Source organism: Anomalospiza imberbis, chromosome 12, assembly GCF_031753505.1.
Source record: "Anomalospiza imberbis isolate Cuckoo-Finch-1a 21T00152 chromosome 12, ASM3175350v1, whole genome shotgun sequence".
NCBI lineage: Eukaryota > Metazoa > Chordata > Aves > Passeriformes > Viduidae > Anomalospiza > Anomalospiza imberbis.
Genome location: NC_089692.1, coordinates 8,382,754 through 8,410,735, shown reverse-complemented (window position 1 = coordinate 8,410,735; position 27,982 = coordinate 8,382,754). Strand labels below are relative to the sequence as shown.

Here is a 27,982-nt window from a genome sequence, read left to right as displayed (position 1 = left end):
GGAAAATATAGAGAAACTCAAAAATAATGACTCAGTTGTCCTTTTTTAAAGCTTTTGTACATATTGGGCAGCAGGTATGTGTTGACATGGTGTATTTCTGTGCATTTATAATGGCTGTTTCCTACATGCTCACACCTCTGCTTCTGTTTTGTTAGGCACCACCCACTGGAAAATGGGTGTTTTGATATACAGCAACACAGTAAAAAAAAAAAAAAAAATAGGATCAAGTCCAGTATCTCAATTCCAACCAAAGAACTGAATTAAAATGAACTCCCTCTTAAGCCTGTGTACAGTGACTTCAGGGTAGACATGATGTTGCAGCCTTCCTGATGTCAGGTAGCCAGGAGGCCCTGGACTATGGTTGTGTTCATAGAAAATCCAAAGATGCAAGGTATGATAACCCTAAATAATGGGAATATTGTTACCCCAAACCAACCAAACAAAAAAAGGTTGTATGTGTCTTTAAAATCAGCTCCCAGGTATGAGGAAGCAGTTACAGAGTTTTCATTAATTTGTCCAATTTTATTTTGGAAAGGGTGAGATGGGCTAAAGATCTTATTTTAGACAGCAGTGCAGCTTATTTGTGGTCAGAAAACTCTTCTGTTGTGAAAATTTTTGCCTTATTTACCAGAACTAAAGTAAATTTCAGAAAAGTCTTGACAAAACATTCAAATAATATGTGAATTGTATCTGGGGAACCTTGTTCTCTCACTCTCCTGTGGGAGACACCAGAGTTGCCCAGTCTGTGCTCCTGTCTGGGCAGGGAGCTTTGGCTGTGGGTCTGGGAAGGGCAGAACCAAACAGATCACAGGGAGGTGGCAAGGAGTTTCATTATTAAGATATATTTAGGACAGTAGGCTTTTTGCAAATGAATCTGGTCTGAGCTTTAAAACTCTTTGTGTTGTTTATGAAAACAATAGCTTTTCATTTCCATGATGGAGGTGTGTGTGTTGTCAGCCATTAATTGACTGGAGATGTTTTTTTAACACATCTGGTTTTGGAGGTACAAGTGTGTCTTTTAAACCTCTGATGCCCAATTTCCCAGAGAGATCTTGGTTGTTTATTTTTTTATAGAGTCTTTTGCTTTTTCTGTTTTGATTTTTTGACCATTTTTCCTGTGCAGAAAATGTGCCCCTACCCTAAACATCCACCTCCAGCTTCCACCCATGTTTAATTTAGGGGACTTTTCTGTAGAAAGCCTGTACCTTTCTGTAAAAAGCCTTGCTGTACCTTTAGTGTCAAGATGTACTTTTGGAGGGTAAATTCAATCTCTCTCTCCCCACAGTCTCCTCATTCCTTTTACTGAGTTGTTTAGTCTATTAACATTCCCAGATTCTTTTTTCTAAGTATAACCAGTCCTTATCATGTGGGTGAAGTTAGAGAGAAAGTTATTGACTATAGCTTTTCCCTTTATTTAATTTAATTCTCTGATATCAGTGCCAATGTCTGTGTGAGACTGCTCTCAAATGGAAGGAGTGCGGTTAGTGAGTTGTTGGGGAAACAGATATTTGTTTGCAAGTGCCAAGACATTTGCTGTCCCTCCTTCTCTTCGGGGATAAATTGAGATGATTCAGTGTACACTCCAACCCTAATTTTAATCCCATTTAAACAAATAATTGTGCCCTGCACCTTTCCTCGTTATAAATTCACTCTCTCATGTATCTGTGGCCAAGGCACAGAGACAGTTACTAACTAGAATAAATTGTACAATTTACATTTTGTGGGAGGCAAAAAACCAACCACACATGTGGTCAGAAGAAAACCTGCATTGCTAGTTAAACTAGAGCCATCTCAATAGACAAAATGAGCACCTAAGACTATAAAACAATTCAGGAGGAAGGTGTCTCTGTTGCAGGGGACTTTGAGGAAAGTGCCCCTGTTCTGGTCCATGGGCAGTGTGGTGCTTGCAGCTGGGGCTGGGAGCACAGCAGGGATGGAGGGAAGGTTCCTGCCAGGCTCTGCGTGGCTCCTGGCAGGAGGGCAGCAGGGCTGGAGGGGCTGTTGTCTCCAGCTTGGATTCGCTCTGGCTCCCCAGCTGCGCTCCCCCCTCCTGCCTGCCTGCACTGATGAGCATCCTCCCTACGGGAGGCTTTCTCCGGAGCGTGGTCGCTGCTGACTGACAACCTGAGAAGCCTCTAAAGAATTTAGAGATTTTTTAAAGTCATTTAGAGATTCAAAAATTCTCTCTCAAACTTGTGGTGTAGGAGATGGGGCACAGCCTGGGCTGCTCTCAGTGCTGGGTACCCACAGGAGGGGGATATCCAGTGCTCTGTGACATGGAGGTGCTTGCAGTAGGCACCACGGGGCTCATCCCCTGCAGCCTGAACGGGGTCTCAGCAATGCTGGGCATGGGATCCCTCCTTGAGCTACACCAATGGAGTTGGGAGCTCGAGGAAAAGAGACCTTGCCTGTTGCCATAGCTCTTCTTTTGAACGCCTGAGAGCGCAGCCGCACGATTTGTCATCGGGCCCTTCAGTCCAAAGGGCAGAGATGTGTTGGAAGAAGAGAGCAGCTTTTGGCGGATGGTTTTGTTGTGCGGTGCAGTGCAAGTCCTCAGATCACAGATGCCGGGTCACTGACGGTTAAACTTGAAAGGCCTCTCATGCAGCACCTTTGTTGTAGGGAAACACTGGTGTACCGAGAGCAATCTTACCGGGTGGCAAATGTGTCTGTTTGCTTGCTCGTTTTAAAAGTCTCTTCTTGTTTAAAATGGTGGGTACTGTTAGGAAAAAAGAAGTAGCATTACCATACAGTGCAGAATACATGCCTCTCCTAGGCAAGCCATGCTGTTTGACTTTCATCTTGCGTATAAAAAAACCCATAGTTATTTTCTTTTTAAACCTTTCAGTTATGTCTGTCAGGTATTGATAAGTGGAGAACTTCCTTCCCACCTCTGTTTCATGCAGTTCCCCTCAGGCCAGTTACAAACATTGTGCAGATTCATGACCAATGTTTATGATAATCAGGAATGTGCTTCATATTCACCAGTGTGCTGTTACATTTGTGGGTGTTATTTTTTAATTTTAAATGAATTAATTTCTTAAAAATTGTTTGCTAACAAACCCAGAGTCTTAACTAATTGTACTTTGCCCTAATGTACACCATCCCCAAGGAATGGGAGATTTTCTCAGCAGGAACAAACCCCATTTCCAGTCTTGGGTCAGATGGAGCTGGCAGCTTCTTCAGCTCCAGGGATACCCACTGAGGTCACTGGGGCACACAAACCCCTCCAAAGGCAGATGGAGGCCTTGAGGGGCTGCACTCACCAGTCTGTGGAAGTTGTGATATTTGCGAGTGCAGCTTCATTTCTGTTCATTGTGTTTGCATGAAATCTTAATTCTGAATTCACTAAAGGGACAGGGAATACATGCATCTTTCTGAAAATATCTCTAGTAGAATTGGCTATATTTCATATTTGTGTCACTTGAATTTTGAGGAATGTTGAGTAACAGTTGTTCCTATTGAATTCAATGGGATTGCTGTGAATACAAAGCACATTTGGAAGTCAGAACAATAATGTGTGTGCATAGCTATAAAACAGGTTACCTGATACTGTTTGTCACATGTAATTTACTTTTCTTCCCTTCTTCTTTGAAGGCAGTATAAAATCTGGATGTTGTTGGGTTTTACTGTTTGTTTATTGCTGAGTAATTTCAGCCAACATGTGTTTTTCAGCATTAAGTCTATTCATAATGAACATCAACCCATTGAGATTGTGAGTGCGTCACAATTTTCCCACCTAGATCAAAATGAGAGTCTGGAAACACCTCCTTCTTTTTAACTTGACAAGCTGGTTTTATTTTCCCCTGCAACTTGCTCTAATAATATGACCAGCTTTAAGTTCCTCAGGCCACAAAGCTTGGCACTAAAGTTCTGTGCAGGGCAGAGGTATGAAACATAAGGTTTTTCTCAGGTTTGGAACATGGCAATTGTCTTCTCTTCTACAGAGTACTGATGGAAAATACGAATTTAGAAGCAGAATTCTGTTCTCTGGAAAGTAGTTATCATCTGTTAGAGACAGGGACTGCAAAGCCATTTTCTTACAGGCCAGGTCACCACATAATATCAGTTGAAGATCACATCACAGAAAGCCATCCTAGCAATGCAGTCACTTCTGGTGACCCCAACAAGAGGGCACAGAGCATTTTTAGTGTCTGGTCCATTTTCTCACTTCTAGTGGTTCTTTTGGCTCACAGCTGATTCACGACAGAAGAGTGGAAACAGCTCTGCAGAAATGGAAAGGCCACTCTAATATTCTCTACCAGCACAGAAGCAGATAGCCATTTGTCTTAGTAGTGACAGCAGATTATCAGAGAACTCTTGGCAAAGCTGTCTTTGTCCTAGTTTGCCACTGCCCCAGTTTTAAAAGCTCTTGCTTCTCCAGACTACTGCCCACACCATCAAAATGAGCTCTGACTTGATTCTGCACAAGCTGAATATCCTGTGGGAAAGAAAGTGCTGCTTGTCCTTGTCAGTGCTGACTTCCAGGACTCGCTGCTCACTGCAGGATATGACCCTTAAATTAATTTTATGAATGAACTAAATGGATTGTAATTGATGACTTCACTTGAAAGTACAATGTAAAATCGTGAAAACACGCACAATAAAACATTATATTAAATCACACCAATCTGGTCCATTAGTGGAGAAAAGCCTACCTCTCTTTACTTTGAGCTTCTGCATTCAGTGAGTTTCTCCAAACAGCAGCTAATCTGTGTTTCTGGTGCTATGGCTATGAACTGAGGGAAAGAACTTGAGCTGAGTCTGTGTGACTGCACGTGCCTGAGGGTACTCAGCAAAACAGCCTGAGAACAGGTGCCTGCTGTATTTGAGAGCTGCCTGATCAAATGGGAGGGAGGAAATCGTAAATCTAGGAAATTAATCTCATGCATTTCATCCCACCAGAAAGGCTGTCCCGCTGGCCACATTTCCACGAGCAGCTCAGTCTCGGTCTCAGGTGTGTGCAGTGTGGGAACACCCTCCCTGCTAACAGCAGCAAAACACAAGGGAGGGAAAACATCTCTGTATAGAGATGAGAAAATGCATGAAGTAATGCATGTATTGCAGAGACCTGCACAGAGGTTGATGTCCTTCCACTGCTCTGGGGTGGATCTTTGGCTCTGCAAAGGGGTGGTGCAGGGCCCAGGGCTGGCCCCACTCTGTGATGAGGGCAGGCTCTGCAAAGCTGCTGTGAGGGCTGCTCAGATGACTGCAGCGACCCTGCTTGCATCCCTGTGCTTAGATAGAAAGGAAAGCTCTTAACTGCTGTGTGTTGTCTCTTTGTTTTGCATAATCAAGTGTTGAAATCATGATAAATGTTGGCATCAAGTAGCCAGAAGTGCAGAATATAATTGTGTAAGGCCAATGGGGTCATAGAAGTTTGTGCTCTGGCTAACATAATATGTAGAAATATTACTAACAATTAGCATAAGTATTGCCATTTATTATAACTAATTTTACAACTAATTTTTATGAGTAATAATTATTCTACTAGGATTTTTTTTCCTGAGGGTTTTATCATTCCTAATGTTTGAAAGTGGTAGATGTTGTAGCTGAAACCCTAATTCTATAATATTCTCTCAATGTGACTGTTGCATCCGTGATATGTTTGTATGACTCCATATACAGTTTTGTTCTTTTACATCTGTCTTACAACGTGCCCTTTTGCTAAATGCTCTGTAGGCATCAAAGCAGGCAAGAATGACACAGGACCCTCTAGCAGGGTAAGCAGAAGCAGCAAGCTATGAAGATCTTCCTGTTATTTCATTGATGATTTTGTAGATATCATCTTCTAATCTCATTTAAAAAAGACTGAATGTGCATTTGAATATTTCTGAGGAGCAAACTGCTAAGCAAAATATATATATAATCCTAACATTTTGGTAGGAATAGGGTGAGTTATTATTGATTCACAGAGCACGACAAAACATCACTGCATGAATTAGCAAACAGCTGTTTCTAATTTGAGTTTAGAACTGTACACAGAGGAACTTGTTTTAGTGTTCACTCCTTTCATTTATAATGAATTTTAATTACCGCTACAGGTGAGAAAAATGTAGAAACAAGCTTGTATCTTGTGGAAGAAACAAAGGAGAGACAGATGCTAACAGATTTACAGTCTGTGATAAAAGGAATGTTTTGGTACACTTTACATGTAATTAGAGTGCAGCTGTTTTCAGTCCCAAGTCCATGATGCACAGCAGAATATAGTATCTGCTGCTTTTCCAAAGGGAGTAAAGAAAAACAGTGATTCAATTCTGAAAGCATTTAGTTTATTCCTAGATCTAACATAAAACTTTCTCCTCCAGCCCTATTATGCCATTTATCGAAGCATGAAATAACTTACTTAATGATATGTTAATTTTTTGTTACCAGTAAAATACAGACTGTTTGACATAAGGAAAAATAGTGTTAAAAATAACTTATTTTATCATCTGCTCAGAATTATGGATCACCCTGTCGATGGTCATTACTGAGCCTTGATATCTCTGCTAATGGGAGACAAGGGCTCAGGCATGCATTACTCAGCCTTAACAGGTTTCTGTATATCAGCTAAGCTTCAATAGACATCTTTGTGTGTACTTTTAACTTGCAGTATTAAAAAGACTAATTAGATGTATCTTTGATCACTACAAAAAGGTTTAAACAAAGACAGCAAGGTTTAAACTGTCTATGTGTAACAGTTTATCTGTGGCAGACATCCCAGCAAGTTTAGTGTTTGAAATTCTGCATTACATCTTGTGCTGATTTTGTATTCTAAATAGAAAGTTGCTCTCTGCATGAGAAGAAAAATCAGATTATATATACTTTCCATTGAGCCAGACATCTTCCTTGCTTTTTTTTTAAAAATCACTATAAAATGAATTGCAGTACAAAGCTGAGAAAGTGGGAAAAGAGTCACTAACCTTTGGTAATTTAGTCCAACAAAAATGCTTACCTCATAAGCATGGGATTAGGTGTAACTGAATTTTTCTCAAGTCAGAGATAATAATGAAAGCACTGCCTGTGGTGCCACTTACATTAGCACCTCTTAGACTTTGATCCAATGTCGTGTTTGCTTTGAATATTTTATACATACATACATATATACATATACACATATACACATACACATGCATACATACATACATACATATATATATATAGCAAAGTGCCTTAAAATACAGAACTCTGACCTGTTTGGTGAAGAAGCTGATGTCACTGAAGTGTGAAGCTCGTGAAGCTCTGTGCAGAGTTCTTCAGAGCAGTGTGAACTTCCCTGGCCTTCCTCCCTGCCTTGGCTAAGCAGTTCTAGGGGACAATTGCATGATATTTTTTGAAGAATAATTATAAGTAAGTTGCAGAAATCCTTCTTCTCTCATTTAGTGAAGTGTGCTTGAGTAGCGCTGGATGTTAGTCACAGCCCAGCAGTGACAGTGCCATTCAGAGCTAGATGCAGTGCCAGTGTACAAGGACTTTCATTGCCACGAGTGCTGGTGGGTCATAGTCCACTATTGCCTTTTATGACACAACAAACAGAAATGTTCATTGAAGCTAATAAATGCATAAAAAATTGAGTTTGGAATATTATTGGTACTTCTAATTATTTCTTATAGCTGTGAAGGAAATGTGCAGGAAAATGGGACTAAACACTCCAACAAAATAATTAAGCAAAAAGCTCACAGTGCACTGAAAATGTTGAGCTTAAAACATTTGCTATGTAAACTTGATTTGCATTACTTCACACCAGCACTGCAGTGTAAATGAGCAGCGTATGCTATGTGAGGTTCTTACTATAATCCATTGTAATGATCTATCCTTGGCTTTAATACATAGTGCAGCACTGCAAAATTTGCTGTAACCAGTACTGAGGATTTATCAGTCCTCAATCTCTGTGTTTTATTCTCATAGTTAAGCATCTGCAATAATAATAATAATTATTGAAATTGATAGCATTTCTATTGGACTTTCCATCTGAGGATGTCTCGGGGTTTTCGCAGCGATACAGAAGTAAGCCCTACAATTTGCCCTTGAGAAGCAGATGGCTTTTTGCTATTATGGAGATGAGGAACTGAAGCACAGTTCAGAAGCGTGGCTTATGACGCCAAGCTTGTTTTCAAAAGTTACTGTTTTGGGTGCTAGAATTCCATCAACTTTCAACAGCTTAAAGCTTTTTCAGTGCTTTGACCATCTTTAACTTGTGTATCATGGAGGGACTCAGAGAGAACCAGAAGTCTGAGCTTAAACAGCAATCCTTCCTTCAACAATCAATTTTGAAGTTTTGTGTTTGTTAATTTAAGTATTTCTCCTGTGTACTAGCTCTGTGCTAGAGGAATAAACCTGATAGAATACGACCACATTCTAAATCTGACCTCCTTGGTTTATTGTCCCATATGGAGATGCCTCCTGGGCTCAGGAGGGGAGTCTTAAAGATGTTCCTTTGGCCAGAGCCTGGATATTTCTGATGCCTGGGGCTGGTTGTGCAGGCTCTCCTGAGCCCCGTGGTGCTCAGTCTGTGCTGGTGGCACTGGAAGGAACTGGCCTGCTGTACTGCACAGGCCACATTGCAGCGTGCCCTCCAGGCACATCCGTGGTGTGCAGGGATGCACAGAGACCCTGTGGAAGAGCCACCTGAGCTCCCCACACCTAGGGGAGGCAGAGTAGGGAGATTTTTCAGTGGAGGGGGACCTGATGATACTCTGCTGGTGAACAAGAGCTTTAGGCAAGGATGAACTTCAGGTCCAGGCCAGCAAATGTGATCTCTGTGCACGTGTTTTGTTCTTGAAAGGAAAAGGAACCAACGGGGGTAGCCTGGGTTTGTGCAGTTCCTGCCCAGGAATGTGGCCCTCAGGGCTGGGTGACTGGGGAGCTGAGCAAGAAAATGAAGCTCTGCTCAAAGTTTAGCACAAGCAAACTGTTTCCAGCTACCTGGAAACAGGTAGGGAGATGGGAAGGTGTTTGCAGGAACTGTGAAATTGTGTCTGGTTGATTATATTTCTATTAGCAAAATAACTGTGGAATAATAAATATATCAATGTCAGCAGTGTATGCTGAGATGGCAGTGCTGCTTACTCCTGGCAATCTGTGATGAGCCATTTGTCTCCCTTCTAAAAGAGATCACATCTTTTTAAGGCTTCATTTTACTGTTTTAGCTTCATGAATATGTCTCTGAACTTGGCTTGTGTTATCTGGAAGATAAATAGAGAACAAAGTATGATTTATACTACATTTTGGCCAAATTGTTCTTCTTAGAAGGAAAAATACACTTATTGAATGCATCGAGGCTGGAATTAACTCCTCACTGATGATGATAAATGCTTGCAGTCCTGTAAACGTGCTGAACATTAAGTTGCTAAATTACTGTACCACTTTGAGATTGATTATCAAGAATGGCCCTTTAAGCTTCATGACCTGCACATATATCCTGAGGACTACTGACATCCTGAAGCTTCCTTAATGCTCTTTTTTTCCTAATTAAACTTTTTATTGAATTTTCTTACCCTTTTAATACTTGTTTTGATTCTCTTATGCGCAAATGACAAAAGCCTTGCACCAGCCATGTGATTCTCTATTTTAGAACAGTCCCACTTTGCAGGATTAGCCATTTTAATGACTTTAATCTCCTTTTTGAGAGTGATTTTTCTTTCTGCTACATTCCTTTGATTGCATTAATGTAGAATTATTATTCTAACCATCTTTGCCAGACATGTCATACTACATCTAAAATATATCTTCCCACTAAAATATTACTGTGGTAAAATACCTTAGAATTTTCTCCTCAGTTCATTATAGGTCTTTTCTTCAATTTAATATGGCAAGTTAAAATTAGCAGGGCTATTATTCATTCATTCCATAAAGAGATTAATGATAATTAGTTTTCCCTATTTTCTTCAGTTTTGATGTTCAGTAATTTAGTATCTTGTTAGTGAGAAATCCAGGTAGGTTGTTTCTGATGCTTAAAGTTTCTTCTAAAATTCTTTTAAAACTGTAAAAATATGAGAAAATGATGGAATAAAAATAATCTAGAAATTAAACTTGAAAATTGGTAAAAGGTCCAACTAAAGCTAACAAAAGGAGATAATATTTGTGTTGTGTGTAAACACTTCAATTGTATGACAAATCCAGCTTTCCAACCTGAGAAATGTTATTTTTTTTAAATCCAAATTATATTAGCAAAAACTTTGTGCTTCACTCACAAAGTAATACTAATACCAGCTTTCTTTGATTTTGTTTTCTGAATAGCCCAATGTGTTTGAAGAGCAGCAGCTGGAGGGGAACTGGCTCTATTTGAATGTTAGACTGTGTTTTGAGGTAGATCTGTTCATTTCAGAGGAAAAAGAGACTTTCTAGAGATTTGTTCAGTTTGTGTGCTGGGCCAATGTAATGGTTGGCATACGCGCATATGAATGTAAGGAAGTTAAAGCAGTTGGCCCAGCCTGTGTTACCACTGGATTTGGCCCATGGCATCTCAGGTTTCCGAGCCGAACAATGGAGCTTTATTCCGTGGAGGCGTTAGGAGAGCTCGGGCTTCGCTCGGCGCAGCCCTTCCTGTGTGCGCCGCCGCTCCGCGCAAGGCACGAGCAGCCTGCCTGCGAGACGGGGGATATTTCCAATGCACGTGCTTTTACAAACATTTCTGCAGAGAGACATATAAAATTATTATAATTACAGCCAGTAAGCCCGAGCAGTAACTAGCAAATGGTGGGGTGTTGTTTTTCTCCTCTCTCCCCATCTCCGTAGACAGCAGCAGCGGCACAAACGCAACATGTGCTGCCCTAGTTCAGGCCCAGCATCCCCCTCGTGCTCCCCTTTGTCTCCTTGCCCCTGGAGGAGCCCAGCTGGTGAGAGGAGGGAATTAGGCAGCCCTGAGCTACCGGCACCTCCCCGGGGCCCCTAATCCGGGCGCTGGCAGCCGGCTGCCTCTTCCCTTCCCTCCGACGGCCCGTGGCCGCAGGTCCGTGGGGACGGAGCCCCGGATACGGCTGGCGGCAAAGCTGGGGGATGGCGGGGGCTGGGGGCTCCCCGGGGGCTCCGCAAAGCTGTGCTGGCAGCGGGGTGGGCGGTGGAGGTGGCTTAAATTGGGAACATGAGGCTTTGTTGCAGCTGCAGAGAGAGAGCCGTTCATGGTCGGGGGAGTGAAGCCTGAGAAAAGTTTACATAAAAATCAGGAGCTCGTTGTCTGTGTTTTAGGCTTGGGCTCTGCCAGATTTGGAGGAGCTAGTTGAGCGCAAAGACCTTGAGCGTCTTAGAAGCGCGGATGCTTGCTGAGAGTCGAGGTGCATTTCGGGAGCAGGAAGGAGCAGCTTCTCGGTGTCCAGCATCGCTCTGGAGCGGGAGCTTTAGATGAACGAGGGAGCAGAGCTCTCTGGGGAGCACGGGGTGCAGAGAGCAGACACCTGACCTGGAAAACAGACATCCCCATCGTGTGGGGAAAGTTGTTTGGGTGTGCTTATTTGGTTCAGTTTTTTCCAAGGTCGCAGCTCTCTTTCTTTACCTGGGGTGAAAGAGCAGGTGTTTGCCAGAGCAGACGGTGCTGCAGGAGCTGCCTGGTACGGTGGTGATACCCTCATTAGCCGAGCCCTTCTTTGAGAGCTCCTCGCCGTACTTGTGCCTTCTCTGCCTGGTGACTCTGTAGTTGGCAGGCACGAGGAGTGTGCGTGTGGCAGCCTACACACACAGTCGGGGATTTTTTTATTGGTTTGTTTTAGTAAAAACTGAAGTAGGAACATTAAATGTTTTATAAGGACAGTGTGTCTTGAGAACTGGCTCCGTTTTGGAATCTTCAAATGTTTGTGTGGTCAGCGCCTTCCATCATTTACATGAACTTTATTTTTGCTTCGTTCTGTGGTTTAGTTTGATATCAGACTAGTGGCATTTATGTTTCGCTCAACGTCTCTGCATTTGTTGGAATTAGGATATTTGAACTCACTCTCTTCTGTTTCTTGTTAACAATTCTGGTAATGAAAGCTGACAACATTTTATGTATTTTTCCTAAAATGACTGTGGGGCTGCTGGAGTTGTTGCTGTGTTTCTTTATGGTAATATGGAATTATAAAATATTTTTCAAAGCTTCATATTGAGTATCGAAAATAGTTATTAAAACAGAGGCTGGGCCACTTTTGGTTTATCCTGAACTCGATTCTTTTGTGATCTCTTGAGATCTCCAGTGGTGATTTTCCTGGGCTTTAAAAAATTTGTTTGATTTTGTACCAAGAGGGCAACATTACCTTTTATATAAGCAAACATGGTAATGGTGCAGATCTCTTCTCTGATTTTCTTGAGCTCTCTTAAATCTGATGCTTTTATTCCACCTAGATGTTCAACTCTGCCTTTGAGCAGCCTTTCATTCTGTTACAGTTTTGAGACAGAACAGAAGGATTTTTTTAATGGAGACAATACTTAAAATCATCTTGATGTAGCATTTAACAGACACACAAATTCACAGGTGATCACTTAACACTGTAGCTTTCCGAAGTGTTTGTATTGCTTCACTGCACATTGTGTTTAGCTTTCTTTATTCATTGTTTATTGCTTTACAGTACAGTGAGCAGGTGTTAAACCTGCTAAAGAAAAACGCTTTTTATTAACACTATGTGTTGGCATATTTGTGAACTATGTGTAAAAATATATTTTTATTTCTCTTTCTCAAACCTCCTTTCAAATTCAAGAGGGTTTATTTGGGGTTTTTTTGAGTTGATTTTTTTTTTAATGCTGTAGTAGCAGAAGCCCATAGTGTTGTTGAGAGCTTTGTCCTTATTTCACAGATGCACTGGGAATTGTTTTTAATCTCCTTTCTGCTTTCCCATTACAGATGGTGATGACGACCCACAACTCTCCTGGGTGGCTTCATCTCCCTCCAGCAAAGATGTTGCATCACCCACTCAGATGATAGGAGATGGGTGTGATCTTGGCATCGGGGAGGAGGAAGGGGGGACTGGCCTGCCGTATCCCTGTCAGTTCTGTGATAAGTCCTTCATTCGCCTGAGCTACCTTAAAAGGCACGAGCAGATCCACAGTGACAAACTACCTTTCAAATGCACCTACTGTAGCCGGCTTTTTAAGCACAAGAGGAGTAGGGATCGCCACATAAAGCTTCACACAGGGGATAAAAAGTACCATTGCCACGAATGCGAGGCTGCATTCTCCCGCAGCGACCACCTCAAAATCCACCTGAAAACCCACAGCTCCAGCAAACCATTCAAGTGTACTGTGTGTAAACGTGGGTTTTCATCTACCAGCTCATTGCAGAGTCACATGCAAGCTCATAAAAAGAACAAGGAACATATGGCAAAGACTGAGAAAGAGGTGAAGAAGGATGATTTTATGTGTGATTACTGTGAAGAGACATTCAGTCAGACTGAAGATTTGGAGAAGCACGTAATGACACGCCACCCACAGCTTTCTGAGAAGGCAGATTTGCAGTGTATTCATTGCCCTGAAGTATTTGTAGATGAAAACTCGCTGCTCTCACACATTCATCAAGCCCATGCCAACAAGAAACACAAGTGCCCTATGTGCCCAGAGCAGTTTTCTTCAGTGGAGGAAGTCTATTGCCACTTGGACAGCCACAGACAACCTGACTCCAGCAACCACAGCATCAGCCCTGACCCAGTCCTGGGGAGTGTGGCATCCATGAGCAGCGCAACGCCAGACTCCAGTGCGTCGGTGGAAAGAGGTTCCACTCCAGATTCCACCTTAAAGCCTTTGAGAGGACAAAAGAAAACCAGGTCTGTTGACAGAGAGGAAGGCCAGAACTGGTCTAAAGTTACTTACAGCTGCCCCTACTGCTCGAAGCGTGACTTCAACAGCCTTGCTGTTCTGGAGATCCATCTGAAGACCATTCATGCAGACAAACCTCAGCAAAGCCACACGTGCCAGATCTGCCTTGATTCCATGCCTACACTGTACAACTTGAATGAACACGTGAGAAAAGTGCACAAAAACCATGCCTATCCCATGATGCAGTTTAGCAACATTTCTGCCTTTCATTGTAATTACTGCCCGGAGATGTTTGCAGATATCAATAGCTTGCAGGAACACATCCGTATTACTCACTGCGGCCCAAACGCTACCCCTCAAGATGGCAACAATGCTTTCTTCTGTAACCAGTGCTCCATGGGCTTTCTGACCGAAGCTACCTTGACTGAGCACATCCAGCAGACTCACTGCAATGTAGGAAATTCAAAATTGGATTCCCCTGTCATTCAGCCAACACAGTCTTTTATGGAAGTTTATTCATGCCCTTATTGCACAAACTCCCCCATTTTTGGCTCCATCCTGAAGCTTACAAAGCATATTAAAGAAAACCACAAGAACATTCCTCTGGCACACAATAAGAAGTCAAAAGCAGAGCAGAGTCCAGTTTCTTCTGATGTTGAAGTCTCTTCCCCTAAAAGGCAGCGGCTTTCTGCAAGCGTAAACTCAGTGTCTAATGGCGAATACCCATGTAATCAGTGTGATCTAAAGTTCTCAAATTTTGAAAGTTTTCAGACCCATTTAAAGTTGCATTTGGAGTTGCTGTTGAGGAAACAGTCTTGCCCTCAGTGTAAAGAAGACTTTGATTCCCAGGAGTCTCTTCTGCAACATCTCACTGTACATTACATGACAACTTCCACTCATTATGTATGTGAGAGCTGTGACAAACAGTTTTCTTCAGTGGATGATTTGCAGAAGCATTTGTTGGACATGCATACTTTTGTGTTGTATCACTGCACCCTTTGCCAAGAAGTTTTTGATTCCAAGGTATCTATCCAAGTGCATCTAGCAGTCAAGCATAGCAATGAAAAGAAGATGTATCGTTGCACAGCCTGTAACTGGGATTTTAGGAAGGAGGTGGATCTCCAGATCCATGTGAAGCATAGTCACTTGGGTAATCCATCAAAGTCTCACAAATGTATCTTCTGTGGTGAGACCTTCAGCACAGAGGTAGAACTGCAGTGCCACATCACAACCCACAGCAAAAAATACAACTGCAAGTTTTGTAGCAAAGCTTTTCATGCCATCATCTTGCTTGAAAAGCACTTGCGGGAAAAGCATTGTGTTTTTGATGCTAGCGCTGAGAATGGTACAGCTAATGGCATGACCCCAACAAATAAGAAGACAGAAGGAGCAGATATCCAGAACATGTTAATGAAGAATCCGGATACTTCCAACAGTCATGAAGCCAGTGAGGACGATGTGGATGCTTCTGAGCCCATGTATGGCTGTGACATTTGTGGGGCTGCCTACACTATGGAGGTCCTCTTGCAGAACCACCGTTTGAGAGATCATAACATCAGGCCTGGGGAGGATGACTGTTCTAGGAAGAAAGCAGAATTCATCAAAGGTAGCCACAAGTGTAATATCTGCTCAAGGACCTTTTTCTCAGAAAATGGCCTGAGAGAGCACATGCAGACCCATCGAGGCCCAGCTAAGCACTACATGTGCCCCATCTGTGGGGAACGCTTCCCATCGCTCCTGACCCTGACTGAGCACAAAGTCACTCACAGCAAGAGTTTGGATACAGGGACATGTCGGATCTGCAAAATGCCACTGCAGAGCGAGGAGGAATTCATCGAGCACTGCCAGATGCATCCAGATCTCAGAAACTCCCTCACTGGGTTTCGCTGTGTTGTCTGCATGCAGACGGTCACCTCTACCCTGGAGCTGAAAATTCATGGGACGTTCCACATGCAGAAATTGGCAGGAAACTCTGCAACCTCATCGCCTAATGGCCAGGCCTTGCAAAAACTCTACAAGTGTGCCCTGTGCTTGAAGGAGTTCCGGAATAAGCAGGACTTGGTAAAGTTGGATGTGAATGGCCTTCCCTATGGCCTGTGTGCTGGATGCATGACCAGGAGCACCAATGGACAGTCTTCAAGCTTGACTCCACAGGAGGTGAACGAGAGACCGTGTGGCAGCCTGAGGTGTCCAGAGTGTAGTGTCAAATTTGAAAGTGCTGAAGACCTAGAGAGCCACATTCAGGTAGACCACCGAGACCTGACGCCTGAGACCAGTGCCCAAAGGAAAGGTACCCAGACGTCCCCTGTTCCCAGAGTAAGTACAGCTGAACTTTAAAGTGTCTGAGGGATAAAATGTAGACCTTCAATGTCAGAACTGATCTGATATTATTTCTATTTTTTTTTAAATTGTCACTTTATCAAATCACTTTTGCTACTAAAATAATCTCAGCAAAACAGGAGGAAGGGTAGAGTAATTCACATAGAACAATCAGAAGTTGCTCAGCCTCTCAGGTGCCTTGATTCCCAGTAGCAGCACATCAGATTTTTTACCACAGAACTGCCCTAGATTTACCAAGAGAGAGCTGAGACTCTTGGGCATTGGGGATTGAGTTTGTCCATGAATTCTGATTCTACTGAACTGGCAAATCTGGAAAAGCTAGTTTAGGGGTAGTTTAATGAAAAATAGAGATGCTGAGTACCCAAAACAATAAAAAAATCTTATCTGTCATATTTGAGGAATGAGATTATTGCTTACCAGGAAAATAATAATGAACAGAAGGATATAGGAACTTGTGAGGGAAAAAATAGTGAACTCCATCCTACCCCCTAAATTCTCACCTAAACCATACTTCTGTGCTAAAGAGCTTGTCCCTAGGAACGTCTGTCAGAGTGAACGTTTTGAGGTTACTTGGAGGTCTGTATGCATTTGTGTGAGCTTGTTTGTGTGTGTGTGTGTGATTTTAAAAGAACCTGCTTCATGGCCCTTCTGTAGGGGCAGGTAGGGGATAAGTAGTTTCTTAGCAAATCTGGACATTGTCTAATGCAGATTACATAAAAGTGTGCTGTCCTTGACTTTTTGCAGATAGCCTGCTTTCCTATTTCTTAGCTTACAAGTTACTCAGGAACATGCAGATCCAAATAAGGTTCCAGAAGCCTACTCTGGAGATTAATATCATTTGCAGTTTATAGTCTTTTTAAATTATTTGTTGACGTTTTGGTTCAAGATTGGGCCAAGTCAGTCCTTCCTCTGTCAGGAACAGATGGAATGAGAAGTGGATTTTGGAAATCTTCTCTGGAGACCAACAGCAGACACATCTGAGTATTGATATCATCTGACATTTTTAATTAAACATGATGGGGTGAGAGTTTCAAAAGTATCTAAGGAAATTAGGCACCCAACTCCTAATGAATAATTCCAGCCATAGATGCCTGTTTATGTCAATTTGCTAATTAAAGCACCCACAAACACATCTTACTGAATTAAAAGCACCTGAAAATACCATCCATTCAACCAGAACACCAGGGGCTCGGTAAGTAAGAGAGGGCCCTAAGTATGTCCTGAGGATGTGGGCTGAGGTGCCTCCAAGGGAGCTGGTGCAGGTTGTGTCCCTGGCAGGAAATTCTATCCCTGCTCCATGTGGGGCTGTGTGGGGCAGCAGCATCCAGCCGAGCTGGGCTGGGCATGGCCATGCCCCAATCCATCCTCCTGAGCCAATCCCACAAAAAGCTTGATTCTTTTCTTGTCTTCTCTTTTTTGGTAAAACCACTGCATATTTTTCCCTTTGGGTGTGACTAAGCCTCCAGGCACACGAAAATAATTTTGCAGAAGAATGAGGAATGGAAATATCCCACCTTTGGTGAGATACTTAGGTCAGCCTAGGTCATTGTCCTTCCTCCTTAGGACTTCATTTTCTTCTAAATTCTTGAAAAATACCTCTGTTCTATTAGATAGGACTAATTTGTATTTCTGCACCTATGGAATTACCTTTCCCTTCCTATCAGCTAGCAGACCACATTGCCATTTTCTGTCTTATTTCTTGCTTTAACTCTTTCTTTTCAGTGACAGCTTCCATACTTGTTGTCTCAGGGGAAAATTTTAAGTTCTTCAATAAGGTAAATGCTTTGAATTTCATCCCATGAGGGAAGTTCTGAGCTTCTTTGTAGAAGATAATGAAAAATCAGCATTTGTGATGATGGCAAATGGTACCTTACTGGTGTCTGTGGTCTGCACATATGCTAATATCAGAGTTAAACATCCCAGGAATATATATATTGTTATTAGGAATAATTCATTATCTTACCCTTCATTATAGGTACAAGACCTGAATCTGATATCAGTTCACTAGAAAACTGTTGGTGTTTCACTCAGGGCTCTGAAGGCAATGAGTGCCCTTTGTGTTTGCCTAGTAGAGGGATTTTCAAAGAATGATACTGGCTTTTAAATGGTGATACATCTCTGCATTCAAGAACAGTGTTTACTTAACTTCATTGGCTTCATAGAAAAGCTAAGCAAGTTGAACATGAACTCTCTTGTCATCTTGTTAGTGTGCTGCACACAGGTAAAATACCACTTTAATGGAGCAATCTGTAGTGCACAGTGCATGTAGGGTGATCTGCACATGTTCAGAGAACAGCTACTTCTCTCCAACTCTTCAGTATTTCTACATTTCAGTTTTTGAACTATTTATTTATTTTTCTTTCTTAAATAGAAAAGCTGTTGAAGATTAGGACAAGGTACAGTCAGAAGGATCATACAGGTAGATTAGATTTTTAAGTAGTGGGTATGTATTTCAGAGTAAATAAGAATAAGCAGAATGAAATCCAAACAAATGGAAGAGATGATAATAACATATAAAATCTGTAACTTCTTTCTGTGTCAGAAGTTGCTCCACCAGCTGTTATTTACTTTTTGATAGAAGAGGTGAGTGTGGAAACCTAAAGGAATTTCAGGAAAAAAAAGCTTAAATGAAGATTTAACCCCAAAGTGAAAGAAAGGGAGAAAATAAATATTAGCCCTTGATGAATAAAGAGTATCTGGGAAGAAAAACAGAACAGGAAAAACTGAAGAATTCCTTTTTACTGGAAGTATTTAAGTTTGTGTATATATGCAAGTGTATATAGCATCACAAACAAAGTATGATTATTTTGTTATATTTTGTTTTGGTTTTTTTACTATTAAATTATTTAAGGTTTTATTCTGAAGATCAGTAGGAGACAGCTAGAGGAACATTGAAAAATATTCAGAATTTCTTGGCAGGCTTGGTTTTTTAATCCATAAGAATGAAATAAAACACACAACCCTTGAAAATCATGCTATATTCGGTCTTCCTCACATTTTTAGTATGGCGAACACACAGGAAGAAAACCTGTAAATTGATCATGCTTGTTTCTAGGATGCCTGCCTAGGATCCATTCATGTTGATCAACAAGATAGATTTCCAGGCAGGCATAGTTTTGCAGTGTTTATATGGCAACATCCTCTTTGGAGGATTTGTTTTTAGGAGTTTTAAGACAAGTCAGTGATCTTCTGCAAGAGACATCACTAAGAGGAATAAATAAAATACATCTTAGTAGTAAAAGATTCCTCCAACATCCATTTTTGATTCATTCATACAGTTTTCTGTGAGCTATTCTGTTTGGATAGGTCTGAAAATGTTCTTTCACATGAGCATCACAGGTAATGGTATTATTCCAGTATCTGACACAAGTATAGTTCGAGGCCTTTTTTATATTACATTAAGATCTCATCATAGGTGATGCTTCCCTGCTTTTCTGAATATCTTTCTATGTTTATCAGCTTCAGTTTTGAATACACTTTATTAATTCATTTCCACATGCCTTCTAGAGGAATGAACGTATCTTAAGAAACCTGATTAATTGTTTAGTATTGAGATTTTTCATTTCCTAATACTGCAAAGAGTCACATTTCAAATCACTTTCTCTTACACAGATTTATCTTTATTTTGTACTAGAGGTATCATGAAAAATGCTTGTTTAGCATTGACAGTGGCAAATGTTTAGACTTCCATTTTCATCTTGAATGGTGTTACTATTTTTAGCCCACCTAGGTTATTTGGAGTGAAGGAGCAAAGGAAGTAGCATAGAAAGTTGAAAGAATGAACTCTATTGTGTTCCTTTATTCAGTTTCTTTTCTCCTGCACACTTTCTTGGGCTCAGTTCTTTCTCTTTGTTCTCCCCCACAACCCTTCTCTTCCCTTGTAAATCCACTTGAATGGAGGAATATTTTCTTTGTAGAGCAGGAAACTATTTCCAGATTTAAAGGAGGATAGTCTGGAAAACCCATGGGAACAATAGATACTTTAGAAAAGAAAACAGAACCCTCTGTTGTTATTACTACAATTGTGTGCCAAGACTATAATTAAATATCTTGCATTTGTGGGGAATGAGCTCTCAGCTGAAGGCCTGCTCATCTGGTCTCTTTTATCACCTAGATGCCATCACATAGACTGTTAGCTCCTCAGAGTGTGGACGCCTTTGTTGTCACCACTTGTGAAGATAAAACTTTACAAAAACATAACTGATCCATTAATAATGTTCATAAAGCAGAAAAATAATAGTAGAATATCATATTTGGTAGCACAACTAATTACAGTTGTATTAAAACTAGTGCTCATCATTTACTGTTAACAGAAGGATGTTTTGGGACATTCTTTTAAAGGCAGTTATTAATGGGCCAAAAAATCAGCTCTTCCACCTCTTGCATATACACTTGTGTGCTAATCTAGCTATAGTTATTTTGAGACCTGTATAGGCCATTTATTAACCTCACTCCAAGTCAAGTGGGGTGCCCTGTCACAGGAGCCATCACCTTGCTTAAGCTGCTTGTCTGCATGCACAGGTCTCAGCTGAGGCTAAAGGTAGCAAAGAGAGGAAGTCTGAAATCTGCCAAGGGCTCCTCATGCCAAGCAGAGTGTTTTGTAAGATTGTGAAATGGTGTGGAGGAGTTAGCACTGGGTCTGTGGGTAAACAAAGACATCCTGTCTCCAGATCTGTTAGTAAGTAGCTTTCAGAAGCACCAAAAAAAAACTAAAAAATGAATAATTTGTCCGTGTTTAATATAACTTTGAAGGTTTGAAATAGTCAGGCTGAAGATCAGTAGCTGGTTACTGAGGGAACTCGTAGCTGAGATAAGCATTGCACAAGACACAGAACTTAGCTTTGAAGTTTAAAGAAGAGGAAGGCTTCAAGTTTTAAAGGTGACTGTGTGACCACATGAACCAGTCACTACCCAATCCTATTTTGCTCTTTCAAGGTTTTTTATGTTTTGTTTTGTTTTGAAGTCGGGAGCCCTCAGCGTGTGTGTGCCAGTGTGTTTGAGAGGACATGTGTATGTTCGTGTGCTGCGCTCGTCTGCCAGAATAGATTCCCCAGAAAGAGTGCTGCAGAAATCCAGCTGCTTTTCCATTAACAGCCTTGATTTCCAAATGGACTCCAGGAGGATACTTTCTTGAGCTGCCTAGGGATAACTAGCCAATCCAAACTATTTCCTTTTCTATGGTTGGCTGTGTCAGCTTTCTGCCAATGGAGAATGGCCTTCTTCCTATTATCATGTTAATCACCCGTTGCTGTTTTAGCCTAGAAAGCCCTGCCTAAGAAACGCACCCTGGCACAGAATTCCTGGAATATGCCTAACTTCCATAGACTGGTGCATTTGTTACGGAGTTACAGCCTGTTCATTAGCTTCCAGCAGGCTACCTTGTTGCCACTGATGACATGGGAAGTAGTTAAGCTCTTGGTAGCACCTAATTTGTTCTTTCCTCAGCAGGTGCTTGAGGAAATTGGATCCCATGCACAGGGGGGGTGACAGCAATTCCTCTGTTTAACTCAAAACTTCTGACTTATTACTGCTGTCCTAAAAATGGGGTTCTATACCTGGGAGTGGGGTGGAGGCTGAAGAAAAAGTACACAAAAAGTACCCTCAAAATTATTTTCCTTCAAAAGTTTAAGAGGGTGTCATTTACTGAACTGGGCTTCTCTGTGCTGTTGATTTGGGGTTCTCATCCATCCCTTGTGGCCAGCACACAGAGATTTCACGTGTGTTCTGCTGCCACCAGCTTTGGCCGTGGGATGCAGACCTCATGCTTGTGCCTAGTGGCAATTGTTGAAGTAGAAATTATTCTCCAGAAACAAGTAGGCACAAAAGGCCCAATTTTTCTAAATTACACATCACAAAATGTCTATTTAGATAGCATATTGCCATGCAGTAAATAAGCATGTACATCAAACCAAAGCACCATACATACTCCTGCTTTGGGAAATAAGAGTTTTTGCAAGTGTACAAAAGCTTAGCCTTCATGATTTTTGGTTTTTTTTAATTGGGTTTTATTTTTTTCCTGGAGATGGATGTCCAACTTGTCAACATGCATTTTAATTTCTGCAAATGGTTTCTTGGATTTTTTCCTGCCATGTTGCACAAGTACAGGCATCACTGTAAATCTGAGTGCAAACCCCATTTTCCATTTGAATAAATGGTTCATGTAATTGCCTCTTCACACTGTCTCCTGACTTCTGCAGCTAGGCCTCCCTGGAATGACTTTGAGATGGAGAAAATAGAAACAGATTTTACCAGGAAACAGTTCTTTGTGGTAATGCAGTTTTTTCAAGATTTCTGATTACAGACCAATACAAAATCCATTATTTTTTTCACTTCACCAAGTAACTGTAGGTGCTCTGCCTACTCTCTGCTGAGTTTAATGAAAGGTGGAATTTTTTGAGAAAGTTGATCTTACTCTGAAAACAGTTATTTTTCTGTCTTTTGTTTCACTCTGGGGGAATTTTACTGCAATGGGTTAAATGGCAGGGACAAAATCATTGTGGCTCAGGTACTCAGATTTTCAGGAAGTGTAATTTGAAATTTTTAAAGTCAAAATTAAAATTTCTCCTAAAGCAGGTTGTTAATTAGAGATTGTGTTTTTGGTCCCAGAAAAGCCTGGCCTAGGGATATATGGGCAAAAAAAGCCTCAGATGAGGAAATTTGAAGCATATAACATGCTGTATTCATGATCACACTTGCCTTATGCTACAGTGCAGTTTTCTCTAATCTCTTTTTGGTTATTAAACAGAAAAAGACCTATCAGTGCATCAAGTGCCAGATGACCTTTGAGAATGAGAGAGAGATACAAATCCATGTCGCTAACCATATGATTGGTAAGACATTCTTTACACTAGGCCACTCATTGGCTGCTTGTTTTTTGCTACTCTTTAACATTCACTATTCTAATAACTTGTTAATATTCATGCTGTAATTTATTTTTTTATTTTTTAAGGAAAATGATTTTGATGTAATGATTCTTCACTTCAAAGCTTTTTAAATATGTGGTTATAACAGTGTTACTGCTGAGCCTTTTCCTTTTGAGTCCTCATGTAGCATTTTCATTTATATTAAAATCAAACTTTTGACAGTATCTTCCATTTGATAGCATAAATTTCTCTCTATCTGTGTGAAAAGTACTTGCCAGTTGTCAACCACTTAGGAGCAATTATGTTTCAATTTTGTATGTCATGACATTGAATAGATGTAACTGCTAGCATTTTCCCGGCTAAGTGTGGTGAATTCCTGAGGAACGTTGTCAAAACAAAACACTTACAGAGTTATTTCAGTGTGTTTTTTTCCCAACAATTCCAGACTTCAGAAAGTTCAGCTTTTCAGACATACAAGTGTTTTAAAAATCAGTGCTTTCTGCCTTCTGTGACAGTCCTGTCACAGGAGGTAGTAAAAGCATTGCTGTAACTGATGGGTTGTACATCTGCAGCTGTGATTGCTTCTCTGATGAACACAAAGAAAGGTTTTTTTCCTGTATGGACAGATGTTATAAATATATGTATTGGCCCAAGAGGTCAGTTTATTTTGGTGCATAGACCACAAGAAGATACTTACACATGCCACTGTAGGCATGTGCTGGATGAGATCCTTCAAGGACCTGACAGTGCTCTCTGTGTCTCATACATTCCTATGCAGCATTTATCTCCCATAAGCATAATGGTTTTCCTTCAGCAATTTTACATTTAGAAAATTATTCTCCCATCAATTCTGGTATGTAACTCCTATTAACTTTGAAGTGGATTATGCATAAATACCAGAGAGAGAGAAATGTGGACTGACACACTCTTCAAACCCCTACCCCCAAATGAAAAACATACATATCAGTCACAATAGTTTTCATCCAAGAGCCAGGCAGGAGTTTTAAGTTAATGTCAAGCAGGTTAAGATAAAGATATCTGAAAGTGTTTGCTTTTGTAGCAGGTGTTAATGTAATCTCTTGTTTGCAAGCTTGAAGAGTGAGCTCCCTATTAATTGGACCATGGTGATTTCATGTAGCTCCCTCCTAGATTTTGAGAAAGAAGTCCTTAGCAAGCTTAGCACTTGTTTCAACTTAATTTGTGATCCAGTAGCTAATAAGTGATTTTTAAATACAAAGGTCATGAAATGCTGAGTTAAGGATATGCTTGTTTCGAGGGGAACTATTTTTTTCCTTTTGGAAAAACGCAATTTCTTCATTTTCCAGTAACTGACGTGAAATTTATTTATCAATATACCCATATTAGTGCTGTCTGGAATAATATACAATTATACACATGACCATACAAAGTTCTTAGCACCATTGGAAAGCAACAGGTGTAGAAGGCATTGGAGGCTGTGAAAATTGTGGTGCTGTTATTTGTGAAAACTGTACCCATTGTTTCCTTGAAGCTGTACATTGGATAATCATATTTGTAATATTTGTAAGAATTCCATATAGCACAAAAGTGGTGTGGGCCCAGTTCTATACACCTAGAACACTGTAAATACCAGGGTGTGGTAAGAAAATATGTGATAATTCCACTGTGGTGTCATATCTTCATGTCCCTTTGCTGAGGTATGTGCATTAAGTTAAGGCCATCACTGCTTCTAATGGTTCAGTTTAGGAAAGAGCAATGTGTAGAAACCTTTAATACCTTCCTCTTACTCTGGGCATCTCAGTTCACAACACTTCTGGGCCCCCTCTCCTTCAGGACATGCAGCTGCTCACAAAAAAGGTGTTTCCAGAGAGTTTGCTCATTGGTATTTGTTCTTTACTGGGGAATACTGAAGGGAAAAGAAGAGGCTAGATGTCAGCATTTCTTAAGCAACAAATGCTGTGCAGATTTTTGGTGTTGATTCGCATAGTCCTAGGACAGTAACAGTAGGGAGAGTGACTAACTGCCTTCTGTGCTTGCTCCTGTCCCCCCTTGGTCACAGCCTGAGCACTTTGCTCCCTTACTCAGGCCTTAGGACAGACTTGCACATGCCTCCTTACTGCTTAGGCTGGTTTATCACTGATAAGGAGTTTCCCTTCTCTGTGTTAGACCAAGTCTAGCCAGATGGGCAGCAAGGGAAAGAAGCTAATATAGCTGTGTCTGTAGCCCAGGTCTAGTTCACAGGAATTATTAATGTCATCGTTGTCAATTTAAAATCTACAGATGAGGATTTGTTTGTGCTGGAGGTTCACTGAGATCTCAGGGTGAACACACAGGTGTTTGGGAGACAGGAGGAACTTACCCTCAGATTGTGTGTCCTCAGGAGCTATGGGCTGGCCTCATCTCAATGAACTTGTATCTGTCTAAAATTTAGGTGTCTGGTTTAATATAGTCATTGAGATGCTGTCCAGGGAAAATGAATGATTGATACCGATCTAAGATAAGAGTTTGAGTAGGATAAGCATTTCCTGGGAGAGATTTTTATCTCTCTTTTGAATTTGAGGAGAGCCAAGACAATGAAGTTAGCCTTGACATGTAATTTTTAGGTAAAAAATCCCTTGGCTTTGATAATCCAAGACACAGCAGCACTTTCTTCTCATACTTTGAGAAACACAAAATCAATAGCTGACATATCTTAAGCACTTGCTTACAGTTTTATTCTGCTTAAGTGACTGTCAGCAAAGGAATTCCTGCTCTGTAGCAGTGATACCTTTTAGGCAGCAGTGTCTGTAATATGATTAAAGATTTCAATTATTTCTGACATCATGGTCTTAAAAACTGCATACAGTTAAGTTGTCTGTGCATCCCTTTTCAACCTCTCAGATTCCCAGTCTGGAGCTGGAGGCCCTGTTCATGATTCATAGAGGTAGGGGGTTGATTTTTTTCAAAGCAGTATGAAGGGAATTTCTAGTGCTACTCCCACACACTGCTTTGAAAAATTACCCTGCTGCACTCTAGCCCTTCATATCCTGTGCACAAACACAGAGGCACATTGGGTCCTTCACGGGGTCCCTGGGGAAGGAGCAGGCTGGATCCATCCCCAGAGGAGGGGAACGGGAGATGTTTTGTTTCGGTTGATGCTGGGGCCTGTAGGAGGGCTCTATGTGGCAGAACAGACCTCCTCAGCTGGGGTTAGCCAGGAAGGGATCTGTTTAGGAAGGTTTTAGCTGGGGAGGGTAGTTCAGGTTGGAACTTTTAGAGGGCAGTGGTCTTTGAAACATTGCACCGATTGGGGCTCCTTTGAAACATTTCCATGCACATGGAAAGGGGGTCCCCCTTTGAAACATTTACAGGCACTGGGGAGTCCACCTGGGACTATATCAAAAACTTTCAGCAGTTCTTGCTGCCTCTGTACTTGCTTACCTCCTGTTGTGCCGACCTGGCAATGTTTAAAGCTTCTCCCCTTATCTCCGCTCCGAGCTGTGCCCCTGATGTGCCTGTCTCCACTAGATGCGGGGGAGGATGGGCCTGCGGGCCCGGGCTCCACGGGGGGCACCGAGCAGCATGGCAGCAGCCGCGTCTGGGAGTCTGTCAGTGCAGCCTCTGCCCAGTGCAGCCTCTGCCCGGAGGCCGGGCGAGCCCCGGAGCTTCAGCGCCCACGGCAGGGCCACCGCCGAGTCCCCTGTGGGCAGTGGCTGCGCCCGTCCTGCGCTGCCCGGGGAAATCCGCTCAGAGCCCTGCACAGCGAAATAAGGATTAGGCCCAGGGCTTTCCTGTTGGGTTTTTACAGCTGCGCTCTTCCCACAGCCAGGCTGCGTTCCCTAATTGATATTTTTCAGGGGGCACATAATTCCACAGATTTGTTCTCTGGGTGGGTCAGGTTGCCCATATCAAGGGGAAGTGCATTTGATCCCTGCCAGAGTTCCCAGCTCTTTGGGGTACGAGAAGTGGACACAGCAGTACTTCTCTCTGTCTCAGTTTGATGGGGTATGTTTTCCATTTAACATTCAAAGAAGATGAGCAACTGTCCCAACTCTTCTTTCTCCATTCTCCAAGAAAGTCTCCTGGCAGATGTGCACAGGAAGCTCAACCAGGGCTCAGTGCTGGAACAGGGAAAATAATGATTCCTGGTTTGTGCTCTAACGCTGGGATTGCTGAAACAGTCCTCCTGCCTCCGGCTCCAAAGGAATGTGAGCGTTTGTGGGCTCATGAGAGGCTGTCCCAGGGCTCGGAGCTCAGCAGAGCCCAGCCCCAGTGCCACTCCTGTCCTGCCCCGTGCTCCCTGCCAAGACCCAGGAATGAGCGCTGCTGAGCAGGGGAGGAGGGGCGCGGGCTGGATGTGTTCGTGATGTGAACATGGGGCCCTGTCTGAGCTTTGGGAGCCGCCGGGGACAGAGGGGAGTGCTGAAGGGAAAGCTTCCAGAAGTCACGGTGAAATTGTTCCGTGGTCCAGTTCTTGAACCGCAGCCTGGATAAATTCCTCCCTGTTTGATGGGATGGGGTTGACAAAGTTAAACACTGCGTTTGGGAGAGTTTTCTGAGTACTGCCCCAAGCCACGGCATATTGTACATTGTGTGTAGCATAAGACTCCAAGGAGCTTAATTACCTTTCCTGCCCTTAGAGATCATGTTTCAAGTTCTGGAAACACTCTGCCAGAATTAAACACAAAAGAGAAGGGAAAACATCCATCCACGGTTACATGTCTTTCAAATGCATACAAGGATTTGAAACAAAACAATGGCCAACTATACGTGTGCTATTTTGTTAACATTTTAAACAACATAATATTTTAAAATAACAAAGTAAGTTGGGCGCTTGGAAATGGTCAAACTGCAATAATAACTACAGAAATAATTTTCTAAAAAGCAGCAATTTAGAAAACTCATTTTATGTTCTGAAGAATTAGCAGTTGATACCAAGCTCAGTCACTGAGATGAAACCAGTACAGAGGTGAAGGTGTTGAGATCATACTCAAATCAAGCATAAATCAATATATTCCCAGTTATATTTTTGTTTTCTGTTTAAAATTTGAAGCAAACAGTTTTTTCTTTTGATTTATGTATCATGAAACATAAGGTTCATGAACTTAGATCTTAACAAAATT

At 41.8% G+C, this 27,982-nt stretch overlaps 1 protein-coding gene and 1 long non-coding RNA gene across 7 annotated transcripts in view; one reads left to right on the top strand and one right to left on the bottom strand.

Moving 5' to 3' along the window:
* The window catches only part of ZNF423 (zinc finger protein 423), a 265,551-nt gene that overhangs the window by 155,855 nt on the left and 81,714 nt on the right, over nucleotides 1-27,982 (top strand). For 5 of the 6 annotated variants that reach the window (XM_068202661.1, XM_068202658.1, XM_068202657.1 and 2 more), the window contains 2 exons: nucleotides 12,791-16,014; nucleotides 22,784-22,868. In XM_068202661.1, coding sequence (XP_068058762.1) covers nucleotides 12,791-16,014; nucleotides 22,784-22,868 — 3,309 coding nt within the window. The remainder of the gene's footprint in view (nucleotides 1-12,790; nucleotides 16,015-22,783; nucleotides 22,869-27,982) is intronic. The other variant, XR_011003353.1, reaches the window with a different exon arrangement.
* Nucleotides 14-26,341, bottom strand: LOC137481149 (uncharacterized). The gene is made up of 2 exons (XR_011003355.1): nucleotides 26,301-26,341; nucleotides 14-2,719 (listed from the first exon to the last, which is right to left on the bottom strand). It is a non-coding gene; the product is annotated as an uncharacterized lncRNA (long non-coding RNA).